The sequence below is a fragment of the Aspergillus novofumigatus genome (assembly GCF_002847465.1).
Source record: "Aspergillus novofumigatus IBT 16806 chromosome Unknown P174scaffold_10, whole genome shotgun sequence".
Taxonomy (NCBI): Eukaryota; Fungi; Ascomycota; class Eurotiomycetes; order Eurotiales; family Aspergillaceae; genus Aspergillus; species Aspergillus novofumigatus.
In genome coordinates this window covers 1011662-1038798 of record NW_020194283.1, presented here as the reverse complement: position 1 = coordinate 1038798, position 27137 = coordinate 1011662, and the positions used below count along the sequence as shown (strand labels likewise).

Sequence of the window (27137 nt, the reverse complement as noted above, 5' to 3'; positions counted from 1 at the left end):
AGCGAGCTTTGCGTTGTTGACGGCCCTGGCGGTGTCGAGGGCACCAACGACGCCTCCTTGGTAGTTCTGCAGCGAGTCCCTCGCGTCTCCAATTGCCCTGGCAAGGTTGTCCATGTCGGAGATGGCCTCCGCTATGTTGGTGGCTGCCAACGCGCAGGAAGCGCCGAGAGCAAGGTAGCCGGCAAGATTCTTCAGCAACATTTCGAAAGGAAATTGTGTCCGACCGAAAAGATAGTTCCGAGGGTTCTAGGTTATGACCTTTTTGTAGGTTGGAGTCTACCACTGCGAAGAAGGCACTCTTTATACTGCACTTGATCTTGATGGCATATGGATGTCCGGTGACGTCCAGCAAACTGAGCATTCCACTATGCGCAGATCTACATATTTTCCAAAGCCGGATGCTAGCTGATACTTATCCAAACCTGTTCCATTGCTCTGTTTTCTTCATTGATGCCTCTCAGCTTATGTCGTCCGAGGCCGGGCTCTAGACATGATATTCTAAATTTCTGTCATTTCAAATCTAGGTTGCCTTTCTGGCCCCGTTTTACTAGTATTTTTATTTGGGTCTAGTACCGTAGTTGCGGTCCGCCCCGGGACAACCCCCCGGGTCCCAGAAAAAGAGGTTTTTAAAATCAACTACTAGTAAACTATTTATAAATCTCAGGAATTACCTAATTATATACCTCCTAAGGCTATTTTCCAAGTTCTCGGTAAGCACCTAATAATTAATAGCTCCTAGGTATATATTATCTTAGAAGATCTATAATAGGATACATTTATCTTTTAGTACTGAATTAGCTTTCGCCTAAATAAATTCATCTTGCATAGGTTTACTGCTGGTCTACTACTACGAGGTTTTATATATTTGTGATGCCGTCCGTAGTTATGAAAGCGAGCCCCTAGCGGCGCGCATACTTCATATCCGTTCGTTACTCCTCCAACCTCCTATGCTTGTTTACATATTATCTGTTTACACCTAGCTTAAAGGAATGTACAATAGCATGCGGTGTAGATATGTGGCAGTAAGGGAGGCCCCTAGCTTAAGGAGAGGTCAGGTTGCAGCATTCCTCATGCTCCATGCAAGGAGACCTATGAAGATCTGTCAGGAGACCCGCAGACCGATCAGCTACTAGAATCCGACGGCTTTCAACGGCCAGATGACCAGATCATGCAAAGGAGATGCCAGGGTCAATGACAAAAGAGCATCCCTGTGATCAGTTCCCACAATCATTTTCTTCAATTCTCTGCTCTTGTTTGTCAGATCCGAGGTTACACTTTGAAGGAGAATTTCTGAGGGACCGCTGTGATTGCTGACTACAGACTCATTGTTACACATATTGACGGTAAATGTCAAATTTGACATTCGAATAATCGCAAGTGAAGAGAAACAGGACCCGGGGAACAGAAGCAGATTGAGTTGACATATTCTCAGAATAAGCACGCTCATACCATGGCATCGTCCACTGCAGAAGCCGCTTCCGTCAAGGCAGGCGCTCCCCCACCGATTGCGATTGTCGGAATGGGGATGCGCCTGCCCGGCGGGGTACGCACTGCAGATGACTTCTGGGATGTTCTCATCGACCAGAAGGATTGCTCCTCCGAAGTCCCCAAAACTCGGTATAATATCGATGCATTCTACGACCCGGATAAGCCTCAGTCCGTGAGAACGAGGCGGGGATATTTCCTCGAGGAGGACTACTTGGAGAAGGCCGACACAAATTTCCTTCAATTGATTCCGGGATTTAACACGAGCGAACTAGATCCTCAGCAGAGGTTGTTGATGGAAGTTATCTGGGAGTGTATGGAAAACGCGGGACAGACCGGGTGGCGCGGCAAGGACATTGGATGCTACGTCGGTGTATTTGGGGAGGACTGGCACGAATTGACTGCAAAGGAGTCACAGGTGATCCCTCGTACTCATGTCTTCGCCAACGGAGGGTTTGCACTGGCAAATCGGGTTTCATTTGAGTTCGACCTAAAGGGACCAAGGTAAATTCCGTCCCGCCGCCCCGTTGAAGAAAAGCCCTCGGCGCAGTACCTCGCTAAATGAAAGTGTAGCCTCACCATAGCGACAGCTTGCTCTTCCTCTTTAAGCGCTCTCCATGTAGCCTGCCAGGCACTTCAAACGGGCAGCTGCTCATCCGCCATTGTGGCCGGAACCAACATGCTTCTCACCCCTTCCATGAGCGTGACATTGTCCGAGAACATGGTCCTCTCGCCTGATGGGTTGTGCAAGGCATTTGACGCGAACGCGAATGGTTATGGGCGCGGCGAAGCTGTAAATGCTGTCTATATTAAGACCCTGGACAAGGCAATAGCAGACGGCGATCCTATCCGCGCCATTATCCGCGCCACGTCGGCCAACTATGACGGCAGAACTGCAAAGATTTTCGCGCCAGATATTGCCGGTCAAGAGCGGCTTATTAGAAAGGCCTACGAGCGAGCACAGATTGACAACATCGCAGAAACGGCTTTTGTGGAGTGCCATGGTACCGGCACCAGAGTGGGAGACATGGTCGAGGCTACGGCAATTGCTCAGGCTTTTCATCCGCATGGGGTTCATATTGGATCGGTTAGCACAAAGCCGTGTTTTGATGCCGTCCCGGGGATTCCACTTACCCGATCTAGGTGAAAACAAACTTTGGTCATGGCGAGGGTGCCTCTGGCCTTACCGCCGTTATTAAGGCTGTTCTGGCTCTGGAGCATCGGATGATTCCCCCAAATATGCATTTCCGACAACCGAGCCCTTACAGTAAGAGCCAGCCGTTTTTCTGTTGTGTCAGGTTTTTCGAGTGCTAACGGATCCTACAGTCCCCTTCCAGGAAGCGCGACTCAAAGTTCCAGTCGAGCCCACCCCGTGGCCCGAGAACCGAAAGGAACGAGTCAGTGTCAACGGCTTCGGTGTAGGCGGAGCTAATGCTCATGTAAGTCACGAACAGACTCATGTGCAGACGAACAAACATGAAGCAGCAGCACCCTACTAACCTCCCGTTGAAGGCTATCCTAGAATCCGCATCAAGCATCGTAACTGTGGAACCCAAACAGGAGCCAAGGCGAGGTCTCTCTCCTCGACTTCTGGTCTGCTCCGCTCATAGCAAGACAGCCTTGGATGCCCGAATGGATGCAGTTAGATCTTACTTGGCTCTTAGACCGCAGGCTCTGGCCGACGTCGCATATACACTTGGGGTTCGTCGTGATCACTTGTCTCATCGGTCGTTTACTATTGTCAACAGTGACGGCGAGATCCTTGGTGGGGAAGTCCAATCATGCCATCTTTCCGACACATCGCTACCCCTTTCACTTATATTCGCCTTCAATGGGCAGGGTGCTCAGTGGGCTGGAATGGGGGTGGAGCTCATTCGAACATTCCGCAGCTTTCAGCGAGATATACAACTCATGGACCAGATCCTGCAACAGCTACGGCCTCCTCCGGCATGGAGTATAGAAGGTATGGTCGTCGTCGCAATCACTCTTATTCCCATACTCCCATCAATTTATATGGAGTTAAAAGTATCCAAAGCTAAGCATAACAGACCAGCTACGAAAGCCACCAGGGCTCAGTCAAATCGACATTCCGGAGATTTCCCAGACACTCTCCGCTGCCATTCAAATTTCCTTGGTCAACCTTCTCAAGGACTGGGGAATCTCTCCGTCAGCCGTTGTAGGTCACTCTAGCGGCGAGGTGATTGCGGCGTATGCGGCGAACGCCATCCCACTTCGTACGGCTATCGTCCTAGCATACCTACGTGGACAATGCGTGTCCAACGCTCCTTCCTCAGGTGGCATGGTAGCCGTTGGGATGGATGAAGCGTCCGTCAAGCCCTATCTTTCTGAAGGGGTGGTTGTCGCATGCGAGAATAGTCTCCAGAGCGTTAACCTATCCGGGGATAAGACAAGGTTGGCGTCAGTGGTTGACAGGATCAAGGCCGACAAGCCAGATACATTTATACGATATGTTCCAGTACCTGTGGCGTATCATTCGCGTGAGCCTAACATTTCTTTTCACCTTGTGTTACCTCGCAATGGCTAATGAAATCAACAGCCGACATGCGACCAGCCGCAGCCCTTCTCGAGTCACAAGTCGCCCCCTTTCTCGAACACAATGAGTCAATGCTGCCCATGTACTCCACTGTCACTGGCAAGGTGATATCAGACCCGGCTTCCCTCGATGCAGGGCATTGGCGGAAAAACCTTGAACTCCCTGTTCTGTTTTCGACTGCGGTGGATGGTGTTCTGGCCGAGAGTCCTGAGCTCAGAAAGATCTTCCTCGAGATTGGATCTCATTCCGTCCTTTCGGGGCCACTCCGCCAAATTTTCATACATAAGTCGAGTGACAGTGTCTATCTTCCGACCCTCATCAAGTCAGAGAGCGAGACGTGCTGCCTACTTAAGGCAGCGGGTCAGCTGTATCTCCATGGGCACTCCGTGGACTTTGAGGCTATAAATGGGAAACGAGATGTTGTTACCAACCTGCCTGCATATCCCTGGGACAGAAAGAGCTTAAACTGGCAGGAAAGCCGTCTGAGCCGTAACTGGCGGTTTCGCGCGCATCCGAATCATGAGCTCTTGGGTTCGCGAATGCTGGAGGCAAGTGATCTCGAGCCAGGATGGAGGAACGTGCTGGACACCAGAAACGTGCCATGGCTGTTGGATCATCGTGTGTCGGGGAAGTTGTGTTTCCGTGCGCCGGGTACATTGCCATGATTCACGAAGCCATGCGCCAGCTCTCGACCAACAACGAGTGCACCATTCAAAATCTTTCCATGCAGGTTCCGTTGGTCCTGCCACGGTCAGATCCTATCGAGCTTCTTACAACCGCAAGACACGTCAGAGTCAATGATCGCGTAGAATCTGAATGGTATGAGTTCGCCATAATGTCGTATAACGGGACCGATTGGATCAGACATGCCTTTGGTCGAGCAAAATCCGGCGTCAACAAGGTTGATTCCGAACTACTAGTGCAACAAGACTTCCCTCGGCGGGTTTCATCCGAGCTATGGTATCGGACGCTGGAGAAGGTGCGATTGAACTATGGGCCTACTTTCCGAGGACTACAAGATATCACTGCCGACCCTTCAAGATGTGTGTCTGCGGCTTCGATGCGCGGCCGCCAAGATGGCAAGGCTATCCATCCGACGGTAATCGATGAGTGTCTGCAATTATTCACCGTAGCTGCATGCAAGGGCAGAGCAGTGCACATGACCAGGCTCTATGTGCCCATTTTTGTGGGAGAGGTTCAGCTCGGTTTGGGTCAGGAAATGATGAGAGCAGAAGCGACGATCAGGAATCGCACAGCAGAACTGGGTAACGGGAATGTGCGGTTGATGGCTATGGACCAACAAACCGCATCTATCAAGCAGGTGCTTTCAATGGCGGACGTCACGGTTGCCCCGTTCGACAGCAATATGAGGACAGTCGACGAGGCAGACATTCCTTTAGCATCACACGCAGAATGGCGCCCTGATATTGATCTCCTGAATGAGCAGCAGCTACCGCTACGCTACTCCCAGTCTACTGAGGCTAGCTTTGCTCTGATTGCCAAACTGTCCGCTCAGTCTATCATTCAGATACATCGACAGATTGCCGAGGTGATGCCATTTTCACCATCGCTAGAACGATACCGTAAATTTATCAGTACTCAAATTGCAGAAATCCAGCGAGAAGCTTTTTTCGGAGTCCCTGAAGCTGCATCATGGCTCAAGTTCTCGGAGAAAGGATTACAGCGCCAGCGGGCCGTTCTGGATGAGGAGCTCCGAACAAGCAAGTTGGAATTCATTTCCTCACTCAGCAAATGGATCTTGAAATCCGTCCGGGATATTGTCGACGGATCGCTTCCGCCGTCGGCTTTTCCGACTGCCATACAGGAGCAGATATGGCAGTGTGAAAGCTTGGTTGCTTCCATGAGGGATCTGTCTGACTGGTTTGGCCTTCTCCGGCACTCCAACCCCTTGTTACGGATCCTTCATATCGCCGAGGGAAGGGGAATAGTATCCCCTCAGGTTCTTGAGTATCTCAATTCTGAAGATCTCCCATTCTACTCGAAGTATACGTACACGAGCACGAAAGATATCAGCTCAGCCGTAGAAGAACGCCTCAAAGAGTTCAAGGCAGTAAATTTCAAGAACCTCGATATAACTACGGATCCTTGTGAGCAAGGCTTTGAAAAGGGAGCGTATGACTTGGTTATAGTGTCAAATGTCCGTCATGTTGATTTCAGAACCATATGGCATTCTAGATTGCTGACAGCTTTCCCAGACGAACGTTCCGCCTTCTCAGCTGCAAACTGTTCTTCAAAATATTAAAAGGCTTCTTGTGCCGGGGGCCGAGTCCTGCTTCATATACCAAATGCTGGTGAGTGACTGCTCGTCGTTAGAAACATTTGCCGCTTGAAACGTCATCTAATGGCTACCTTTTTCAGTGCTTCCTATGATGGGATACATCAGGGCAAGTAATTTCTGCTTCTCGAACCACTTGCTCAAATGCATCGGCTGACAGCACTTACAGGGTCTCATGGGTAACGAAGAACTGGAATCCTGCGGTGTATCGCCTTGTCGCGACCAGTGGGTGGAAACACTCCTGCAGGTCGGACTCGATCAAATCCAGGGTACGCATGGCGAACACCCTTATTGCAACCTGACTGCTCGTCTGCCGCCTCCGATTGAGGACACCAAGCTCATCTGCCTTCTTTGTCCGAGCCTGGTCCACAATAACGCCTGGATCTGCAATGCGGAAACACAATTCGAGAGAATGGGTTATCAAACCCAGCGTTGCACTCTGGACGCTGATTTCACTAACAAACAGCGCATCGTATCCCTACTGGATGTTCAAAAGCCATTCTTCAAGGACATTAGTGAGATGAGCTGGAAGTCATTCCAGTCGCTCGTCGCCGCCGCGTCCCGGATTCTTTGGGTAATGCCATCCGTCGAGCTCACTTGCCAGAATCCGGACTTCGCGATTGCCATGGGGGTGTCTCGCACGGCCCGCCAGGAGCAAGGATTGCATTTTGGAACATTGCAGATCGACGAGTTCCATGCTTCGGCAGCAGCGGCACTGGTGAAGGTCACTGAAAAGTTTTTCTCGCAGCTGGATTGCCAGACCGGTTTGCGTGATCCCGAATACGAATTCGCATTGCAGGGGGGCAGGTATATATTCCACGTTTCCAATGGACTCGCTTGAAAAATCGACTTCATCAGGAACCATTACCAAATGCTTCGGTCAAACTTGATATTAAGGCCTACGGGTTGATGGAGTCTCTTGGTTGGTGTGAAGATGAACCACAGCCTCTGGGACCAGACGATGTCGAGGTGGATATAAAATATGTTGGACTCAATTTCCGCGTATGTGAAATAAATCATATTCTGGAAAAAATTGAGAGATTTCCACTGACGCTTCTCATCAGGATATAATGATTTCAATGGGGTTTCTGGAGCACAAGGGCGAGCTGGGGATTGAGGCAAGCGGAATCATCCGACGATGCGGCAAGAACGTTGCAGAGTTACATCCTGGTGATAGAGTCGTTGTCGCCCAGCCTGGACTGTTTCGCACACGGGCTATCGTGCCCTCCTCAAGATGCGTGTCTATATCACCATCCATGTCGCTAGAAGAGGGTGCGTCCCTTGCTGTTGTTTTCGGAACTGCACTTTATTGTCTTACGGATATCGCAAGGCTAGAGAAGGGGCAGGTATGTTGAAGCTCAACTCCACCACTGTGCAGTAGCTCAACTGATATGTCTAGTCTGTATTGATCCACGCGGCATGCGGAGGGGTCGGGCTGGCAGCTATTCAAGTGTGCCAGATGATCGGTGCCAAGGTATGCCTTTGAATCTGGTCACTGATAGATAGTCGAAATATGTTGGCTCTAACAACCTGATGTATAGATATATGCGACGGCAGGAAGCGAAGCAAAGGCAGACTATCTAGTCCACAACATGGGAATTCCGCGGCAGCGAATCTTCAACTCCCGCGACGGTTCTTTTCTGCCGGCCTTGATGAGTGCGACCCAAGGCCGGGGAGTCGATGTCGTTCTAAACTCGCTGGCTGGGGAGCTACTACATGCATCCTGGAAATGCGTGGCAGAATTCGGCAAGATGATTGAAATCGGCAAGAGAGATTTTCTCGAGCACGGCACGCTCGATATGGAGGCGTTTGGCGGTAACAGAGCCTTCTTCGGGGTCGATCTCATTCGCCTTGGGGAAAAGCCGGGTTTGGTTTCAAGGTAGAGGATTTCCCACCTGGTGTTTCACAGCGTCTTCGAATAAGCTATCATCTTGATGAAACTAACGAGAGCGTGGTAATTAGACTTGTCGCCCAAGCCATGACCCTATATGAACAGGGCCGAATCACCCCCGTGCGGCCGCTGCAAGTTGTGGAAGCAACTGATATCCACGGGGCTTTCCGACTGATGCAACTGGGGCATCACATGGGTAAACTGGTCGTAAAGATGCCAGAGCGCCCCAGGGAAGTGGTCATTTCCAGGTCACGTTTGAAGGTGGCTCTGCCGGACGATGTCTCCTATCTTCTCGTCGGAGGTCTCGGAGGAGTAGGACGAGCTCTGGCAACCATGATGGTAGAGCGCGGCGCTCGTCACTTCATATTCCTGTCCAGGTCAGCGGGAAAGTCCGCGCAGGATCAAGCGTTCCGGTGTGAATTGGAGGCACAGGGATGCAGCGCAGTCATGATTCAAGGAGATGTCGGAGTAGTTGACGATGTCAAGGCCGCAATCCAACGCAGCAGTCAGCCCATTGGAGGTGTGCTGCAACTGTCAATGGTGCTTCGGGTAAGTTAAGTTCAATGCCAACAGAACCAGACAAATTAAATGGGCTGCTAACCTGTCAAAGGACTACTTTATCCCAGATATGGCGCACTCTGACTGGAAGGAAGGTCTCTCCGCCAAAGTGGCGGGCACTTGGAATCTTCATGAAGCACTGAAAGGATACGATAGCCGTCTTCAATTTTTCGTCGTCTGTGGATCTGTCACCGGCGTCATGGGTAATGCTGGCCAGGTTAACTACTCGTCCGCCAATGCGTTTTTGACGTCCTTTGCCCAGTACCGACTCCGTGCTGGTCTTCCCGCCTCCGTCGTGAATCTGGGGGGCGTGGGCGAAGTAGGCCATCTAGCGATCCAGGACCAGAAGTTGCGAGACAGGATGCAGGCAGCCCATGTTCGCCTCCTCAGCGAACAGGAGGTGCTTGATGCATTTGAGATTGCCATGCTCGAGTGTCAATCATCGAGCACGCCGGCGAACGAGTCAAGGGACAGCGTTCTGCGCGTCCGAAACGATGTTATCGTGGGCATGAGTAGCACAAAGTCTCTCGCCGACCCCTCCGTTCGCCCGCTCTGGGGACGGGACGCAAGATTCAGCGTCTACGCTAATTTAGACATCAACAAACGGCCCCTCTCGAAGAACCTGGAAGCAGTAGAGGGCCTGCAACAGGCATTGGCGGCATTCGAAGAGAATCCGAACTGGCTGAGAGACCCAGCACTGCCGAAACGAATCGTGAGGGAAATTGTCAGGAGCATACAGGAATATTCGAATTTTGCCCGCGGACGAGACTATGCGCAAGTGGCCGCTCTGCCTATTGATTCCTTGATGACTGTGGAGTTCCGCAACTGGTCCCGCCGTTATCTCAATATGAACCTATCCTTGACAGCGATTGCCAAAGCAGGCACCGTGGAAGGACTTGCTGTATTGATCTTCGATTCGTTTCGCTCGAAGTATCGCAAAGAGTGAGAATGCGGCAGTTGGGAAAAGTGAATTGTTCTTGACTATAAGGTTCACACCAGGCGTAGAACCAAAAGTGGCTACATTTGCAGGCCTGCATTTTCCATAGGATATTACCATCAACCTTATTGCTTGACTTCTCCTGCAGCATTGACGCCGTCTCAATCAGTAGAGATATCCTTGGCTCGGATAACGCGTATACAATTGGTCGAGTGACAGTTTGAGATGCATCTAGTTATGTCTTCCTCCCTGGTCTTTGCGTGATTATAGGAAACTGACGAGGACGTCACGCTTGACTGTTTTATGGGAGTTTTACAGAATAGTTTAGTTATTTTCAAACAGGGTTATTTCTGCGGCGCAGTCACTTGCAGCATTTAGTCTGGCACTGCCCCGCTACAACCTCAGAATAGCCCGACCTGCACCAATGTTGGCCGCGACCCCTCAGAGCATAAATTCTCCGACTTTCCCATCGAGCCTTTGTTAATACCAGGCTATTACCGCTACTGGACAGAAGCCCTCTGCAAGCTCTCCAACATGAAAACTGCCCCGGAACCAGCGAGTATCCACGATGTGGACGAGGAGGACAATATTCTCTGGCACAGCAAAAGATCAGCAACTCCAGTCATGAAGGGGCCGGTAAACTCGCCTCCCAGAAGCCAGAGCAGGATCAACACAAGGACGCCGCAGAAATGCATTTTCGGCAAGTCTATCTGCAGAGGGCCTATCGAGAACGTGGTCAAAGAATACGGTCTCAATCGGGACTGTCCCCTCACGATATTCACCCGGAGCCAGGATCAAAGCCGTGAGCGAAATGAGATTCCGGGGTACAGGTTCAGGAAAGTTTTCTTTACTGGTAGGGAAGTCCTAAGGCCTACTAACTCGGGCATTTCATCGGGAGTGATTAAGCAGCGGGAACTGACACCATACTGCACATACCAGACGAGACAGAGATCCTTAACCCGGATGCGACTTACGACAGGGGCCGGTACGTGAGATTGACTGCATTCATTTCTGAGAGAGATGAGACGCACCCCGATCCCAGGATATATGTCGAACAACGTGTTTACCAGGGCAACCGGGAGATGATTATGATCCACGAATTGATATTCGGTGGCACGATCCACGTCGGGATCGAGTACGTGTTCACAGCCTGTGGTGACGAGGATATCCACTTGGGGAAGCGCGACCTGAGGCTCACCATTAAATCTGTAAGTTGAGTTGTCATGCTTGCGCAATATCACTGAACGCTCAACCCCGGATTAGCTACAGCAGGATATCTTTGACGGCTACATGCATCGCGCGAAGTATTACGGCTACGATCGCAAAGATACTGTTTTTGTCAGCCAGTACTCGCTCTGGCATGGGTTAACCTACACCATACGAAAGCTCGGCAGTGGTGAAGAGTCCCCGTACAAGGTCTTTCTTGAAGCCGATGATCTCCGGTCCCTCGTTGACGCAAAGTACAAGATGGGATCTGCTGCTGGTGCTATCCCTGGTGATGGGATTGAACTGCTTAAACTGCGTTTTCCGGGATATGGAGAATATACTGAAGACAGAATGGATAGGGGTGACCTTGATCTTCGAATTGTGTATAAGGCTTGATGATAGTATCGCGCACTATACTGCTGTACTACACTATGTGTTAGGAGAACACTTTACTAAGTTAAATTGTCGTTCTATCACTTATACACCATGTCACTATTGGATATACTGGTAGTACGTAGTAAAATATCAACATTGCTGCAGTGCCGATTGACCTCGGCAGGGCCGTCCATGGGTGGACATCTTTATGCAGAAGCCTCCGTATTCGGAATCAACAGCTCCGGACAAAGCTTAGTTCGGGATAGTGAAGATGCATTGATATGGAAATGGTCGACAAGTGCGTTTCTACCCCTGTGTTGAATGGATACGAAGGTCACACGCTAGATATACGAGGTGGCGGCAAGACAAGCGGGAAATTTGTGCTGCAACATCCCATCCTCCTAAACTGGTCATTAAATCTCAAACAACTTCTTCAACCGTTCCACGAAAGCAGTATAACAGACAGAATATTGGGTTAAAGAATCCGGCATCATCAAGCATGGTAGGTTACCTCCTATATGAACTGCCTGCTGCTAATCGCCACAGAATCAGTTCCAGCCTCTGTCCGTTCGCCTCATGTACGGCTCTGCCTTAGCAGTGCAAGGATTTGACGCTTTCGCATTTCTGTTCGTCTCGCCAATTGTCATACCCAACCGCGACGAGCTGGCTCATCCCTTGACTCGGTTCTGGATGCGGGTTACGGGTGTTTCCTTCTTCCCGTTTGTGCTGAGCACTTGGCTGTTGCGAGACTATCATATACGTCAATCCAAAGTTGGTCGGATCGTGGGCTCCTGCTTTGCACTCTACAATGCTAGTCTTGCTGCGCTGTACACGTGGAGTGCGCTGCAGGAGAATGAATATACCATCCGGCCGTTTTGGTATGCTGCAGGATGGCGGGTGGTATGGGCCACCTGGGCTGTCTGGGAACTGTTAGCAGCACCATGATCGATAATCATCACGCTATTCCGGAGGATCATTGGATCATTGCAACTTCTGGGAGATAATTGGGCAGCTACTGCCTGGTAACTGCTATCCAGGCTATGTTAATTTGCTATATGAGCTTGTCTCTCTAGGCTTAATACAGGTTCACCCGCTAGGATATTGTTCCACTCCTGTAGAACCACATCGCTTTCGGTATAATATTTAGTCAAATGCACTGTATAAGGAAGCCTTACCTCCATCCTAGCACATATGACCACAGGGTGTGGAAAACAGGGCTTCCCGTCCGCTCAGCCGTACTTAAGCCACATGTAGAACGTGGTCAATCCCCAGAAAGCTCTTTTGCCTCTAAAGCAGCGGCGTGATGCTTTTAGTATGAGTGCTGGTGATATGGGTGAGGACCCCATCACCCCTGGTGATGATGGCTTACTGGTGGTGATGAGGGCTCCAGGGGGTGATGAAGGTGCACTTAGTAGCTGACTACAGAAGAAACAGTGATTAAGCTGCTTTTAATATGCTCTGCGCCCTGCAGTTTGAAGAGATGCACTTGATTATTACTGAATCTATACAAAGTATTAATCCTCTTAGCTTCCACCCCTTTAATTATATGTGACATCATATGACCATAGCTTCTAAGGATGCTAAGTTATAAAAACTACTAGAGGAGCACTGAGACTGGTGGAGTCATGTGGCTTTACTCTTAAATACTAAAATAAGTAAGAAAAGAAAGAGAATGTTATAAGTTTCCTAAGGCTAGCACTAGTAACTTATAAAAAGTATGATCAAGCAGCACTCCAGTGGGCTTTGTAAGTATTTATCTTAGTTAACCTAGTGAGGCAACTCTTAACTCTTTTTCTTTAGATGGAGACTTTCTCACAAGGAGAGTGGAATAAAAAACTTCTCTAAGGATGAACTAGATTCCTCTCTACAAATTCTAAAGCTTTTTATGGAGTTTTACATTGCTACCTAAAAAAAAAATATACCCTTACAGAAGATAGTATGCTGTTTTTTTACTAGCTTTATATTAAGATGGGAGTGTAAGGCATCTAGGAGTCTCCCTATAGAAGTAAAGAAAGATATCCTTAATATATATGATCTAAGCATATCTATTATGATAATTAATGCTAATATAGTTCTGCTTAGTTCATATAAAATGATCTAATAAGTAAGTATGCCCTTCTAACAGAACTAAGGGCATGCTTCCTAGTTATAGCTAAGGATATTAAATACCTGCTTTGCTATTTATTTGGAGATGATATATATGATTATATATATAAATAGGCATGAGTCTAAACTAGAAGTGTGCTTACTCTCTTTATAGATTTAGGGTCTAGAGCTAGGGCAATTATAGAATTAAGTTCTTATTAAAATATAAATAAGTGCCTCTACTACAAGGTTAGTGCCTCTAATATCTACTCTAAGGTTCTATTCTCTAACTCTTATATAAAGCATCTCTCATTCTATATAAAATAGAGTAATCAGGCTAGGATAGTAAAGAGATAGGTGATAATTAATCCTTAATTCCTTAAAGGATGGTGCTACTAGGATAATATAACTTTATAGGCTGTTTCCCTTCTATCATTCCCTATGCAACCCTGCTCTTAAGACTACTGTTATTTAGTTAGGGGCTTACCATGCTACTAGGCTAAAAACTTAGTTCAGGGAGCACCTAATCCTTATAATAAATTTTATTTTTTAGGTCATTATCTATAATATTGTAGATTGTGCATTTAAGGGCATATCCTCTATTAAGGAGTTACTGGCCTAAAGACCTCTAGAGGGTAGAGAATTATAGACTTTATAGTAGACTAAGACTGCTAGAGAGCTCCCCTTTTTCTAAATAGTCACTTTAAATAGATTAAAAGCAGATAAAGGACTAACATTCTCCTTATTAAGATATAGTTCCATAAGTTTAGCGCAAAGAGATGGATTTAAGGACTAACTATGCATCTATGGAATTAGAGTGGAGCTTATAAATAGGGTAGATTATAAGCTAATACTGCCTACTATATTTATTCACCTCCCCTTTGTATTCTGCTTTCCCTACCTTTAAATAGATGTCTGTCTAGTGCTAATTAATTATATAGCTAAAGCCTCAGAAGCTATGTGTAGCCAAGTGCTTGACTATTAAGACTATAATATATTCCTTAAATATCAGGCTCAGCTCAAGGCATTGGATATGCAAGCTTTGATGTATAGTATAGAACTAGATTATAAGTATTAAGACATGGAATAGAGTATGATGTATTATCATGATCTAAATATCCCTCTTTACCTTGATGCTGTGATACTATTTAAGTTTAAACATGACAAGGAAATTGTTGGCCTAAATATAAGGATTACTAACCTTTTGTAAAGGATTGCAGGTCAGCTGAGTATTTATAAATTACTAGCAGAAGAATGATCCAGGCTATATACACAGAAAGCTAAAAAGCTTCAGGCAAAGCAATCTAAGTATATTTCATAGTAGTGGAAAGAATGCTATAAGGGATATATCTCTAGAAAGGGATTTACTAAATGTGATATAATAAACTAATTTAAGATCTATACTAAATATATCCTGATAAGAACTTGCCTGCGCGAAAACCTGTTCAAAGAGGTACCTATTAATAGTGAGGTGGGAAGATAATGCCTTTAGGATATAATTAGTCTCTGTATATTAACTAAGAGAGTCGCATACTATCCTGGGTTGACCCCTGTTGATGGGCAATGTCTAGTCTACTATAAACCTATAGAAAGGTTTGCACCCTGCTTTGCTTTAAAAGCTATAAGGACTAATAAGTTGCTAGTGTTGCCCAGCAACTATAAGATTGTGTAAAGCATATTCTATAATACTGGAGAAAGACATTAAATACAGCTCCTTATTAATAGTGCTATAAGAATAGCAAGAGAGCTCACCACTGTGTCTAATGAAACTTTGTGTAGTTCTGCTACTTATGTGCATAGCTGTTATACAGTGAAGAAGACTGGAATCAGTACTATTATCTTCATTTAGCTAATCTTAAACCCTGATATAGGCTGCTAATATTCTGCTACACCCTTATAGCTCCTGGATTATGCCCCTTCTGTCTAGGGGACGGCAACAAGAGGCTAGATAAGTGTTTTAAGTAATAGCTGAACAAGGCCATGCTCTTAAATTATATTAATAAGCATCTCTCCCAGCTGCTATTAAGAAACCTAGTTACTTACCCTCATCCCTGTTGCTCTGGGAAAGAGTATAGCAGCATCCTAGACTTTTAGTGTCACCTTTTTGATGTGCACTCCATTGAGGAACCTTACTCTAACTGTGTGATAAGGAAAAGGCATTGGAGTCTGGAACCTAAAGAGTCAAAGACTGTCTCAGAGGAGCAGCTGGTTGAGGAAGGGAAAAGAAGAAAATTAGTCTAAGCGCCATTATTTAGTTTGAAAGGTCAGGACGCTATATCTAAAGTATATCTTAAACGAATCCATCTAATATGAACGCCCTGGATGGTAGCCACGCATGTCGAGTTCCGCCCAGTCATCGACATTCATGGCCCATCTGGGAGACCAAGAATTTGGTCACAATCATTCCAGCGTTTGCTAGCATCTGACAGTCTTTTCTGGCACACTCCGTTATTCACTCGATCCAAGTTGGACCTCTTTGCGGGGTGTTGGGGGGATCCATTGCTTAAATTCGGACCCTCAACGGTAGACCAGTGGTTGTTGACCATTGTAGATCCAACGAGAAGCCTGTTAACGCATCAGCGACATTCATGAGGTCAGCGCTAAATATACTTTTGTCACCAGCAGAAGGAACTATGTAAGGTTTCTCAGTCTTATTACCCTGCCAAGCTTTACTAGCAGCTAATGAGTTTGCACCACACCTCCCGTATATATATTCTCAATAGTTAGAAGGACCGAGAGGCTGACTAATCTTGCTGATCAAAAGCGCATACCGAAATTTCGGATCAGAGAGATGTTTGTTCTTTTTATATTCCTCGTAACCTGACCTGTGCAGTTAGAAGCCGAGACTCCCCGCAGGTGGGTGGGCATTTGTATTGAACAGACGCATTCGTTTACATTGGACATGGTCTCAGTCGTGACTACACAGTACGCAGTACTACTCTGTGTTTCTGACTGCCGAATGCAGCAGTGTTAGAGAGCACACCTTGCACATACATTATAGACGCCGCATAGACATTTGCCGTCTGTCTTTCTAGCTCAGCCGAATGCAGTAGTGTTAGAGAGCACATCTTGCACATACATCATAGACGCCGCATAGACATTGCCCTCTCTGGGCTCGGGAAGTGCCGGCAACCGCTGTCGACGATGTCGAGTCAACTATGATGGCACTGCTCATATTCCAATGGTATGGTAGTATTTCGATAGAAAACTAAGCATAGAGAAGAGAGAGAAGGAAAGTATGTACATGGTAGGGAGATATTATAAACAGAGGGCGGAGCAGTGCAAACTAGCCAAACAACCCAAAGCAGTAAGCAGTCAAGAGGGGCAGAAAGCTCTGTGTAAGGATGTCAGCAGGGAACATAGTGACAGATCATCACATTACCCCCCCTTTAGGTTCTGGATGCCCTCATTTGGGGTCTATCATCGTCTGGGTGATTATTAAGGAATACATCATCTTCAGCTACCTGCAGCCATTCAGGTAGGCGCATTAGTAGGCCCAGCATGGCTGGATATCAGGCATGGAAGTCTTGGAGCAATATTAGGGAGTTTCTAAAGTTTCAGGCTAGATACCAGGAAAGATTAATATTATAACTAAGCCATCTTACCTAGTACTAGAGCTTATAATAGTAGAGCTAGGATGTAAGTATTTTATTAACCTCCCACTCATCTTTGCTGTTAACCTTAAGCAGGGGAGCTGGGTCCTGAAGCTGGCCTAGCAGGGGTAGTATAGATGGGGCTTTATAAAGCTTCTTAGATATAAAGATAGGGTAGACTTTTATAGAATCAGGTAAATCTAATTAGAAGGTATTACCCTCATGTTTAGTAATTCAGAATGGTCCAGTAAGCTAGTCAGCAAGCTTCTAACTAGGATAATTAACCTACCAGTCTGATGTAGTAATAAAGATATAATTATTAATATTAAAATTAATAGTATAGTGGTGCTTATTAGCCTATTACTTCTATTAGTATTAAGTAGCTTTTATTCCTTTATAAGTATATAACTAAATCTCCTCTATATATTTAGCCATCTATTATGCTTACTCATAATTAATATTAAGGTCTAACAGGGTGGTAGCTGCTGACTAGTTAAAGGATATATATAGTTTAAAGCCTCTTTTAATAAAGAAGGGTAATACCCCTATAGATTTACTAGGGAGCACCATAGTAGTGAAATTTAGGATAGATAACTACTAGTCCTAGTCATCCTAGTAATAGTTAATAAATAGTTATAGTTACTATACAATCCACTAGTTCATGACTTCTATTTAACTATTAGTCTGCAGATGATATCCTAATAATAGCTTAAGATAGATCTATAAGACCTTACACAGTTCATCCTAGAAGTCTGAGATGAACTAACCTCCCCTATCTAAGATAATTATTTCTAGTAAGCTAGTCCATAGGTAAATATAGGTAATAAAGAGACACACCATATTATGAGTAGTAGTTATCTTATAATAGGGAATAGTAAAGGCTCTCTTCCCTAGTTAGTTCACTATAATAAATACAGCATTAAAACCTGTCTTGGAGTGTGGGAATAAATAGAAATCCATAGTAATATATTACTAAGGTTAGTTAGGGATTAGAAGAGGTTGTAGTAGACCTAGTGGAGGGTCCCTATACATCTTTATTTAATAGTAGATAAGGTAATTATCTATATAATAGTCCACATCCCATCTCTAGGAAGTCTAATAGTAGTAAGCTCAGATAAGTTACCTCATCTTAGACTTACCTAGGTGTGCTAATAATGGTGGTTAATAGATCTTATCTAGTAGTCTAGTATATAGATTACCTTTATTAGGCACTACTAGGCGTCCTTAGAAGAGTAGGAGTCTATCTTTAAGTTCCCACTAGTCACTTCCCACCTGCATGAGTTCCCTACTAAGCTGGAGACTATTATATTATCTATTTACTTTAGATATCTAATCTACTATTAATATCAGGCTAGGGGTAATAGCTGCTAAGATTTAGGGGTCTAGGTAATCTAACTAAAGTATTAACTAAACTTAGTAATTATCTAACCCTTCTAGGTGTTCTAGTCTGGAAAGTATATTAGCTAGTATATTAAGCTTCCTAGGTTAAAAAGTAATTAGGAAGTAGAAGCTAGATAGGAACTTATTCCACCAAGCCTATTAGGGATTTAGTCACTACTTCTACATAAAATATTATAATGCCTGGTGGTCTATAAAAATCTTAAATAGCTTAGCTCTTTATAGGCCTTATAGCTCAGCTTACTATTCTTCTAAAGCATGTATAATAGCTAATATCTCTTAGTTATAGATGCTATAGTTGCGCTCTACTAGATTTATAGTCTTAGAGTAGTAGGTAATAGGATACTACTCTCCTTCCTACTACTAAGAGAGTATACTAGCAACTACTCTATCAGAGGCATCTATCTCCAACTTTATAGGCAAAGATAGGTTATAATAGGTAAGAAGCAGAGCTTCTATAAGGGCAGCCTTTAAATAATAGAATGCCTTCTTATAAATATCATTCTATATAAAGGGGACATCCTTTCTTATTAGCATAATAAGAGGTTTAGCAACACAACTATACTCCTATATAAACCTCTAATAGAAGTTACAAAAGCCTAGGAATGACTAGACCCCTCTTATAGTAGTAGGTGTTTTCTATTTTTATACTATAATAACCTTCTCTAGATCCACCTTAATGCTATCTATTAAGATGATAAAGCTAAGATACTATATCTCTATTATATAGAATTTATACTTCTTTATTAAGGCTTATAGGCCATGCTCCTATAAATACTATAGAATAATGCAGACATAGAGCTGGTGGTCTAATTTATTATTAGAATAGATTAGTAGGTCATCAATGAACACCATCAGGTATTAATCCAGGTAGTCTATAAAAATACTATTTATAAAGTACTAGAATATAGCTAGCCTATTAGTAAGACTAAAGGGCATTACCTTATATTTAAAGCTGCTATATTGCAAGCAGAATGTAGTGAGGTCCTCTAAGGCTAGATCTATATAAATCTAATAAAAACCCTAGTGGATGTCTAGCTTAGTGAAGATCTTTATACTAGAGATATACTCTAAGATCTTATTAATTAAGGGCAGAGGGTAATAGTCCTTATATATTATAGTATTTAGTTTATAGTAATTAATATAGAAGCATAGTCCTCCACCTAGCTTTTCTACTATAAGAATAGGAGAAGTAAAGGGAGTATTACTAAGTATAATAAATCCCTTATAGAGATTATCTAGCATATATTCCCTTACTGCTCCTAATTCTTCTATATTTATCTTATATAGGGGCCTGTAGCTAACAGCATTCTCCTATTCTAATTTAACTTTATAGTTAAATTCCCTGTGATGGGGAGGCAAAGTATCAGAATTATATTTAGAGAAAATATTAGCTAGGTCCTAATAAGGTTCTGGTAGGACTTACTTAACCTTACTTATCTTATCTTTAGTAATCGCTGGACTATGGTTAGTTAACTAAGATGTTAAGGACTAAGCTGCAATAGTTAGCTGCTAAGGGAGGGAAAGAGGTTATTTACCCTATTTCTTATTAATTAGTTTATTAAGCTTATAGAGGGAAGATAAGAAGATAGTGGCATCTTTCTTATATATATATTAGTAGAAGGCTACTGTACCTATTACAGTAATATTAATAATAGTCTTACTCAGTAGGTAGGTAGGTTATAGTTATAATATTAGTTCTGTGCCTCTTCCTTATAGGACTCATTCTATCTTAAGGGTGTAATACCACTAATTAATTTCCTCTATTCTTGCAGGTTAGTATTATCTAGTCTTATAGAAAGGTAAAGTAGTAGTTATCAGCATTACTAGGTTAGGCTCCTTAGGGGAATAAGGCTTGGGCACCTCCTTAGAAGCCACAGAAGGAAGCACTAGAGAATAAATATATAAGTATTCAGAGATATCCAGGGACCCTCAGATTATTCTGAAAAAGGGGTGCCATAACCTTATACCATAGCCCTATGGTTCTCCCATCAAGCTATATATATTTAAAGGCTTAGTTACTGCCCTAGGAAGAACCACAGGGCTAGGGGTGGTTGGGGAGAGAAGAGAAGATAGAGCTAAGGGAGGGAAAATATCCCTTTTATACCCTATCCATCACCTAGCGCGGCGCATAATGTCACATTAGTGATCTTAGTTAATAGGTTACCTAATTAGGAAGTCGCGAGGGACCTCTTAATTCATCTATATAGCTATCTTATCTAGGTAGGCAGGTGGTGTAGGCCAGATTAGTTATTTCTCTACATAATCTACTAGGACATAGTATTCTGCAAGCCATATCCTTCCCAGTATGATATTATAGCATCCCAGCTCTAGTATAAGAAATAGTATCTATCTTATAATGCAATTATCCATTGCCATAGTTAATATAATGATATGAGTAAGTGGAATAGACTACTTTCTATTAAACCCTATAACTACATACTCCCTCTCTAGGGGCATAGTAGGAACTCTAAAGCATTAAGAGATCTAGATAGCTAGGGGAGTAGTTATGCATGCATACATATTTACTCTAGTATTAACTAGGGAGCTTATAGATACTAAGAATCTATTAATAAGGATAAGTAATTTTATTTTAAAACTATCTTCTTCATCACCTAATAAATTCCGTAAATCCAAGTTACATAAGTTAACTAATTTCTTGCCTAAGAAGGAGACTTCTTCTAGGCATTCTCATTTTCTAATTTAGGAGTAGGTTTAACAGGCTATTCTAATACCTTAAGCTGCATAGCCTGCTTTATAGGGCAGCTACAGCTAGTATACCTAACCTAGAAGCATGTAAAGTATTTACCCTTATTTATAAGGTGCTTCCTAGTCTTATCATTAAGGTTGCTAGGAGCCAGGGAAGCTGTAGCAGTACAGCTATAGATAATAGTATTATCTATAGAGGAAGCAGCTGCAGCTAGAGTAGTAGCATAAGATATCACTCTAGTCCCTCTAGTATAAGCATTAGTGCTACTGTTTAGATAAGCCTTAATTCTTTCTATATTCTTAATATTTATTACTATATGGCTGCAGTAGTCTATAAACTCCTAGAAGGTCTTATTATTATTATTATAAGCAGGCATAGTGAGCTCTTATATATAAAGAGATAGTTTATTATATAGATTATCTTTCCAGCTCTCTTTAGGGACGCTCACTTCCACTATAAGGTATAGGAATTTAGAAATAAAGTCATTCTATTTAGCTAATAGCTTTATATAGAGGGTGTTATATTTCTGCTTAGCAACTCACTTATAATTAGGGTCCGCAAATATATTTTCCAGGTGCTTAAGGAGATCTATGGAGTCCTAGTATAGGTTAATAGTGTCTTCTCATAGCTAAGGGGTAATATACTTCCAGGTGTTACCCTCTATATAACTAGTTATATAGGTAATTCTTATCATAGGGTTAGGGAAGTGGTCAGCATTAGTAATAAGCTTCTACTTAATAGCTAGCAACTAATCTTTAAAATAGGGGTCCTTTCCATCACTAAGGAGAGGGGGGTCTAGAATCTTTACTAACTTACTACTAGCAGCTAAAGCCTAGGAACCAGTATTTCCAATGCCAGATCTATAGGCTATCTATAGGGTGAAGTTATTTTATTTATAGATTACCTCTTCAAGCTTCTCTCAGGCCTTATCTCATTTAAGGTTAGCAGTAATAAGCTAGGCCTGGGTCTATTTATATTCCTAATAGATCTGTTTATTCTAGCACTTAAGATTGTTGGTCTCACTCTAGCTCTTAATAAGTTACTTATTTAGGAGAGCTGCCTCTGCACAGTTCTAGTTTACCTTTATATCTAAAGTAATGTAGATCTAGGAGATGGCTTCTTAGTAGCACTTAGAGTCCATTCCCTAGTGGGCAGTGAATTCTTTATAGGAGATGCTGTCAGCCAGCTTATAGGTGTCTTTATTAAGGCTGCTGTTCTCTGTCTAATTAAGTAGGGTAGTTAGCCTTCTAGTAAAACCTAAGCCTGGTCTAGTATGCTAAGTAGAGGGGTTATAGGTTCTGTCCCCAGCTCCTTACTAGTTCTTAGGCTCCTTAGCAGAAGCCACAGGTCTGGCCATTATTTATTCTTCGTGATCTCAGTTAATAGATCATATCATCATCTCCAACCGTTGGTGTTATTGGCACGCGAAGGGTTCTTTGCAAGAGGAGGTAAGATCAGTGCTTAATAGAGTTGCATAACCGAACCGCAAAAATCGAACCCGAACCTCACCGAACTCGCAGCAGTTTGGGTTCGGTTCCTAGCCTAGGGAATCGCACTGGTTTCAGTTTCCATAAGGGTGGAACCGCTTCGAGTTCAGTTAAAACCGCCGGTTACAGTTTTTGCGGTTTTGTGAGTTAGGTTAACCAACCCGCAACCGTTTTACCTAGAAATCACTGAATTCTGGATATTTTTAATTAATATGAATATCACTAGATAGCCCTTGATTCAGGCTATCTAGTGATATTAATATCATTTAGAAATACCTGGTGCTTGCTGAGATATAAGGGAATTTCATCTCTGTCATAGGTTGGTATGAAAGTAGTGGTAGTCTATATATATATGCAACTGACTGTTGACAATGACCATATTTAAAAATGATTTTTTAACCACCACCCATTCAAACCTATAGATATTGAATTCATATTTTAGAACTAGATTAATATGATGATAATTACCATATATTTCATATAAAAATCATAATTTTATATAAGCATGCTTGATAGGGGCGTCAGAGGGGTCCCCGAAGGGGGGAATGGTAAGGGTTAAAACGGTTAAAATTAGCGGTTTAACCAACCCCGAACCGAACCGAATCTAACCATGGTTAGTTAGTATAGGCCTAGCTAGGCCTAGCTAGGCCTAGCAGCGGGTTTTGCGGTGAAAACCGCAACCGAATCGCATCGGGTCCGGGTTTGGTGCGAGTTCTAAATTTTGAACCCGAAACCGCAGCGGTTCGGTGCCAACTAGGCTTGAACCCGCCCGAACCCGCACCAAATGCAACTCTAGTGCTTAACATGAAAAAGAATATGTTTGTTACTGGATCTTGAACCTTCTAATGAAAGAGATGATATAGGAAGTGATGCTTAGTTTTATATGATGGCACTACTTATATTCTAATGGTATGGTAGTATTTCAATAGAAAACTAAGCATAGAGAAGAGAGAGAAGGAAAGTATGTACATGGTGGGGAGATATTATAAACAGAGGGCGGAGCGGTGCAAACTAGCCAAACAACCCAAAGCAGTAAGTGGTCAAGAGGGGCAGAAAGCTCCGTGTAAGGACGTCAGCGGGGAACATGGTGACGGATCGTCACATCAACCACCACCACTGCTCTCAACTGGACCCGACTTCGTTCGATGCCGCGGTCCTATTATCCCCGTACTATGGCTCCGATTAGGGATCTATCTTGAGAATTTTGTGTAACAGTGCGTATAGAATGCAACGCTAGTGGCCAGGCTTTGTAACTATTATTCTGGATTAGGGCCTACCTCGAGAATGTTGTGTAACAATGTAAAATTTGGCTTCCATACTGTTCGGGTCATGCCCAGGGACCAACTAGCTTAAATGTGACAAATCCACAACACCCTTCCATCTGTTGTGCATTTGGATCGATTTTCAAATCTTCATTCCGGAAGCCAAAAAAAAGTATTACTAATTGTATTTATGGCTTGATTGGATATTAGTAGGACAATGGTTTAACACTAACCAAGTGCAGAGCGGATTAGGGTATAAGTTACAGGAAATTTCGGGGTCAGTTCGTAATTAAGCGCCTAGGCGAGGGGTCAGGGTATGAAACCATCATCATCATCATCACCACCACCATCGTTGTAATTATGGGCTGATTGACGTAATCAACTGCCCAGGTTTCGGGTGCGTCTGTAGCTACGAACTAGAATATCAGGCCATGGACGAACTATGCTTCGGTCTAGATTGTATGTACAGCGGGACGAGTACTACTTTTATTTAGTCCGGACCAAACCGTTTCCATTCCCCACATACACGTCGTCTAGGAGGAACAGGCATTAAATGATGATAACATTTTAGCTGTGTCAACGACAAATCACGTACCTATATTCTTAGATTGCGTCAGCATATCAAATTATATCGCAGTGGTCGTGTTTGATAGGTCCTGCAGGGCTGCTACACTAGCCCAGGGATTTTCCTTCAAAGTGAAGTAAAGGTCATTGGCTTCACTTCCGGGGCCTCCGGTGCTCCTTCAGCCCAATCCCATTACTTGAAACGGAAAGTGTGGATAACAGTCTACGACGTTACAAGATATGGACCGAGGGTTGCATTTCAGACATCATTATCCTATATCGCCTAGTCCAGGGGGCCAGGAGGGGGGTGAGAGAGGGAGGGGAGGCGGGGGAAGGAAGGGGGAGAAGTTCACGCTATATAATGCTTGATATAAAGAGGGCACTCCATTCTAGGACAAGACTAACCATTATACCTCCTGTTCTTCTCCGCTATATCTTTCAAGCTGTCTCCACATTGTCTTTCTTCATCTGAAGCAAACATAATCCCTCCGGACTTCTCAACCAAAAATGCCTGAACACCAAACACCTTCCTACGGTAAAAATAACAATAATCCCTTTTTCCTCTATCCGAATAAGCCTTCAACTGTGAAACGTCTGGAAGCGTGGAGTGGTTGGGGTTCTGGTGATTCTCAAAATAAGTGGGTTGTCAAAGGAATCAAGCTCACTTGGTTCAATGGGGAGCAGAAATCCATCTATAACCACGCCAAGGATGAAGACAAATATGCCCAATACGAGTTCGGAACTGATGAGAGTGCCGATTGGAGCATACGGTCGGGCTGGCGCATTGACAGGATCGAATTTGATACAAGTAAAGGCCACCACTGGTCCGCTGGAGGTGACTCTGGTGACCTTCATTCGCACATTGCGAATGGCTTCCTTCTGGGATTTGAAGGAAGCGCTGGCTGGGAGGTTGACTACATCAGTATGAGATACAAGTCAGCTTGATAAGACTACGGCAGTAAGTACCGTGACACTCCAACACTGGATATACAACCATTAACAATTGTGGTAAGGTGGGTAGTATCATACATTATGCAAAACAAATAATGTATGGGAATGGTCAAGAATGTGGTCGTTAATCAAATGCTTATGGCCTGTGCAGGTTTTCCCCTATTATTCTAGCTTTAGGTTTCCCTGTACTCTAATGCAAATGCAAGGCAGCACACTTAATATATCGCTTCGATCCACGTTTTTAGGCTTAACGGGCACCGCTAACCCAAAATCCGTATGCCACCGTCGTCCACCCGCATTTTTGGGGACAGATTGGAGGCAAAGAGTATGCTGGACACCTGTTGCCTTTGATTTCGTGGCGCAATGCTCATAACTGGCCTAGTGCTGATTGCACACTAAGAAGTTAGTTCCTCCCTCACTGGTCCTATAGATCCCAACAGACGGTAATCATTTTGTCACGGAAACAGTCTCATATTCTTTCTGGGGTGCATCAAACATTGTTTTGCTGAGTGATCTTGTCTCCTTACTCTAGTTAGTTGTACTCTCGACTCAGAGAATATGATGGATTGCTGCTGATATTGGATCAATAATGAGAAAGGAGTTATCATGAAAGAGATGCCTTAATTCTTTAAAAATATCTAGGTTGATCAACACCCTTCTAATATATCTCGGGATTGCATCTGAGCTGATCTGTTTCTCTTGTTGGTGAGCCTTGGTTTAAATCTTGGACTCCTCATCGCTGGCTCTGTTATCGCGAGCTCTATTATCACTGATGTGTCTTTTGGTACTTATAGCTGATGGAGAGTCCTCCTTAATTCCCTGCTTCTGCTTCCCAGTTCTAGCGTCAAAAGAATGGATGTACTCCCAAAGATTTGCTATAGGTAGCTGATTGTGCTCAGTCTCTGTATATACAAAAACCAAGGGCAGAGTGTTAATATAGTGTATAATATCCCTTGAGTTGATTAGACCGCGCAAGGTAGCAAAATAATGATTATTTTTAAATTAGCTAATGAAGTTTCTAAGATGCTTATGCAGCTCTGGGTCCTTATGCAGAAATTTGTAATACTAATAATTCTTAAAGAAGTAGAATACCCTTAAATCATTGTTATGGGATGTGTTCTAGGTATTTAAAATCTCTTTAGCTCCTCGGCTGTGAGAGATATGTGTGAGTTAATTCAGCAGCGCGATAGAGGTCTCATCTTTAAAACTAGGCATAATTGGTGCTTACTGTATAGAGTCCTGAGTTAGATTAGGACTATCTAATGTCATATCATTTCCTGTGTTAGGATTGTGTTGCGCATATTCATTTTTTCTGTCTTGAGTTTCCAGAGGACGAGGATCGCATGGAGCTGGCGACAAGATAATATGACTTTTAGTGTGATGAGGAGTCTGTGGGTTAATTCCTACCCTCTGCCATATAGGATGTGCTTAAGAAGGTGATATTTCCTGGCTGAAGAAGCTAAACATGATGTCTTGCAGCATAGTGAATAATGTAGGGTACTTTTTTAGAAGCTATTCCCTACTATAGACCTATAGAGTAAATAGGAACTGGCGGTCATTGTAGTGTGATTCTCTCTATTATAGTCTGCACTACTTATTTGCTATAAGATCCTTACTATTGATAGAGAAAGGTGGAATGATGATCTTATATCCATCCCTTTTAGGAAGCTTTAGGAGATTAATAACTTTTTCTAGAGCTTCTTCCTCCTAGCAGGGAGGATAGACATATGACTCCTAAGGATGACAGCTGGTTAAGTATACTCAGGCACTAGGTTTTATAGTTAA

The 27137-nt window shown here is 43.9% G+C and overlaps 4 protein-coding genes across 4 annotated transcripts; all 4 read left to right on the top strand.

Moving 5' to 3' along the window:
• Nucleotides 1–1450: 1450 nt before the first annotated feature.
• Nucleotides 1451–9967, top strand: P174DRAFT_516120 (type I polyketide synthase; the record flags this gene model as incomplete). The annotated part of the gene is made up of 18 exons (XM_024832283.1): nucleotides 1451–1989; nucleotides 2059–2572; nucleotides 2629–2752; nucleotides 2812–2924; nucleotides 2998–3448; nucleotides 3534–3983; nucleotides 4043–4681; nucleotides 4714–6197; nucleotides 6256–6285; nucleotides 6306–6351; nucleotides 6419–6444; nucleotides 6505–7099; nucleotides 7135–7337; nucleotides 7400–7681; nucleotides 7735–7809; nucleotides 7877–8214; nucleotides 8298–8775; nucleotides 8837–9967. The coding sequence occupies 18 exons, from the start codon at nucleotides 1451–1453 to the stop codon at nucleotides 9728–9730; spliced, it is 7281 nt and encodes a 2426-aa protein (XP_024678086.1). The 3' UTR covers nucleotides 9731–9967.
• A 288-nt stretch (nucleotides 9968–10255) lies between these two features.
• P174DRAFT_516119 (uncharacterized protein) lies at nucleotides 10256–11614 on the top strand (the record flags this gene model as incomplete). Its single annotated transcript, XM_024832282.1, has 3 exons — nucleotides 10256–10574; nucleotides 10661–10929; nucleotides 10985–11614. 3 exons carry the CDS (start codon nucleotides 10256–10258, stop codon nucleotides 11321–11323), a joined length of 927 nt encoding a protein of 308 aa, XP_024678085.1. The 3' UTR covers nucleotides 11324–11614.
• Nucleotides 11615–11702: 88 nt separating this feature from the next.
• Nucleotides 11703–12387, top strand: P174DRAFT_397183 (uncharacterized protein). The gene is made up of 2 exons (XM_024823777.1): nucleotides 11703–11804; nucleotides 11849–12387. The coding sequence occupies exons 1-2, from the start codon at nucleotides 11802–11804 to the stop codon at nucleotides 12245–12247; spliced, it is 402 nt and encodes a 133-aa protein (XP_024678084.1). The 5' UTR covers nucleotides 11703–11801; the 3' UTR covers nucleotides 12248–12387.
• A 12374-nt stretch (nucleotides 12388–24761) lies between these two features.
• P174DRAFT_445998 (uncharacterized protein) lies at nucleotides 24762–25731 on the top strand. Its single transcript, XM_024828472.1, has 2 exons — nucleotides 24762–25359; nucleotides 25415–25731. The coding sequence occupies exon 1, from the start codon at nucleotides 24909–24911 to the stop codon at nucleotides 25344–25346; it is 438 nt and encodes a 145-aa protein (XP_024678083.1). The 5' UTR covers nucleotides 24762–24908; the 3' UTR covers nucleotides 25347–25359; nucleotides 25415–25731.
• The last annotated feature ends 1406 nt before the right edge of the window (nucleotides 25732–27137 follow it).

What these genes read in the sequence shown, in the direction of transcription:
- P174DRAFT_445998 (XM_024828472.1), top strand. Translation starts at nt 24,909, where the DNA reads ATGCCTGAACACCAAACACCTTCCTACGGTAAAAATAACAATAATCCC.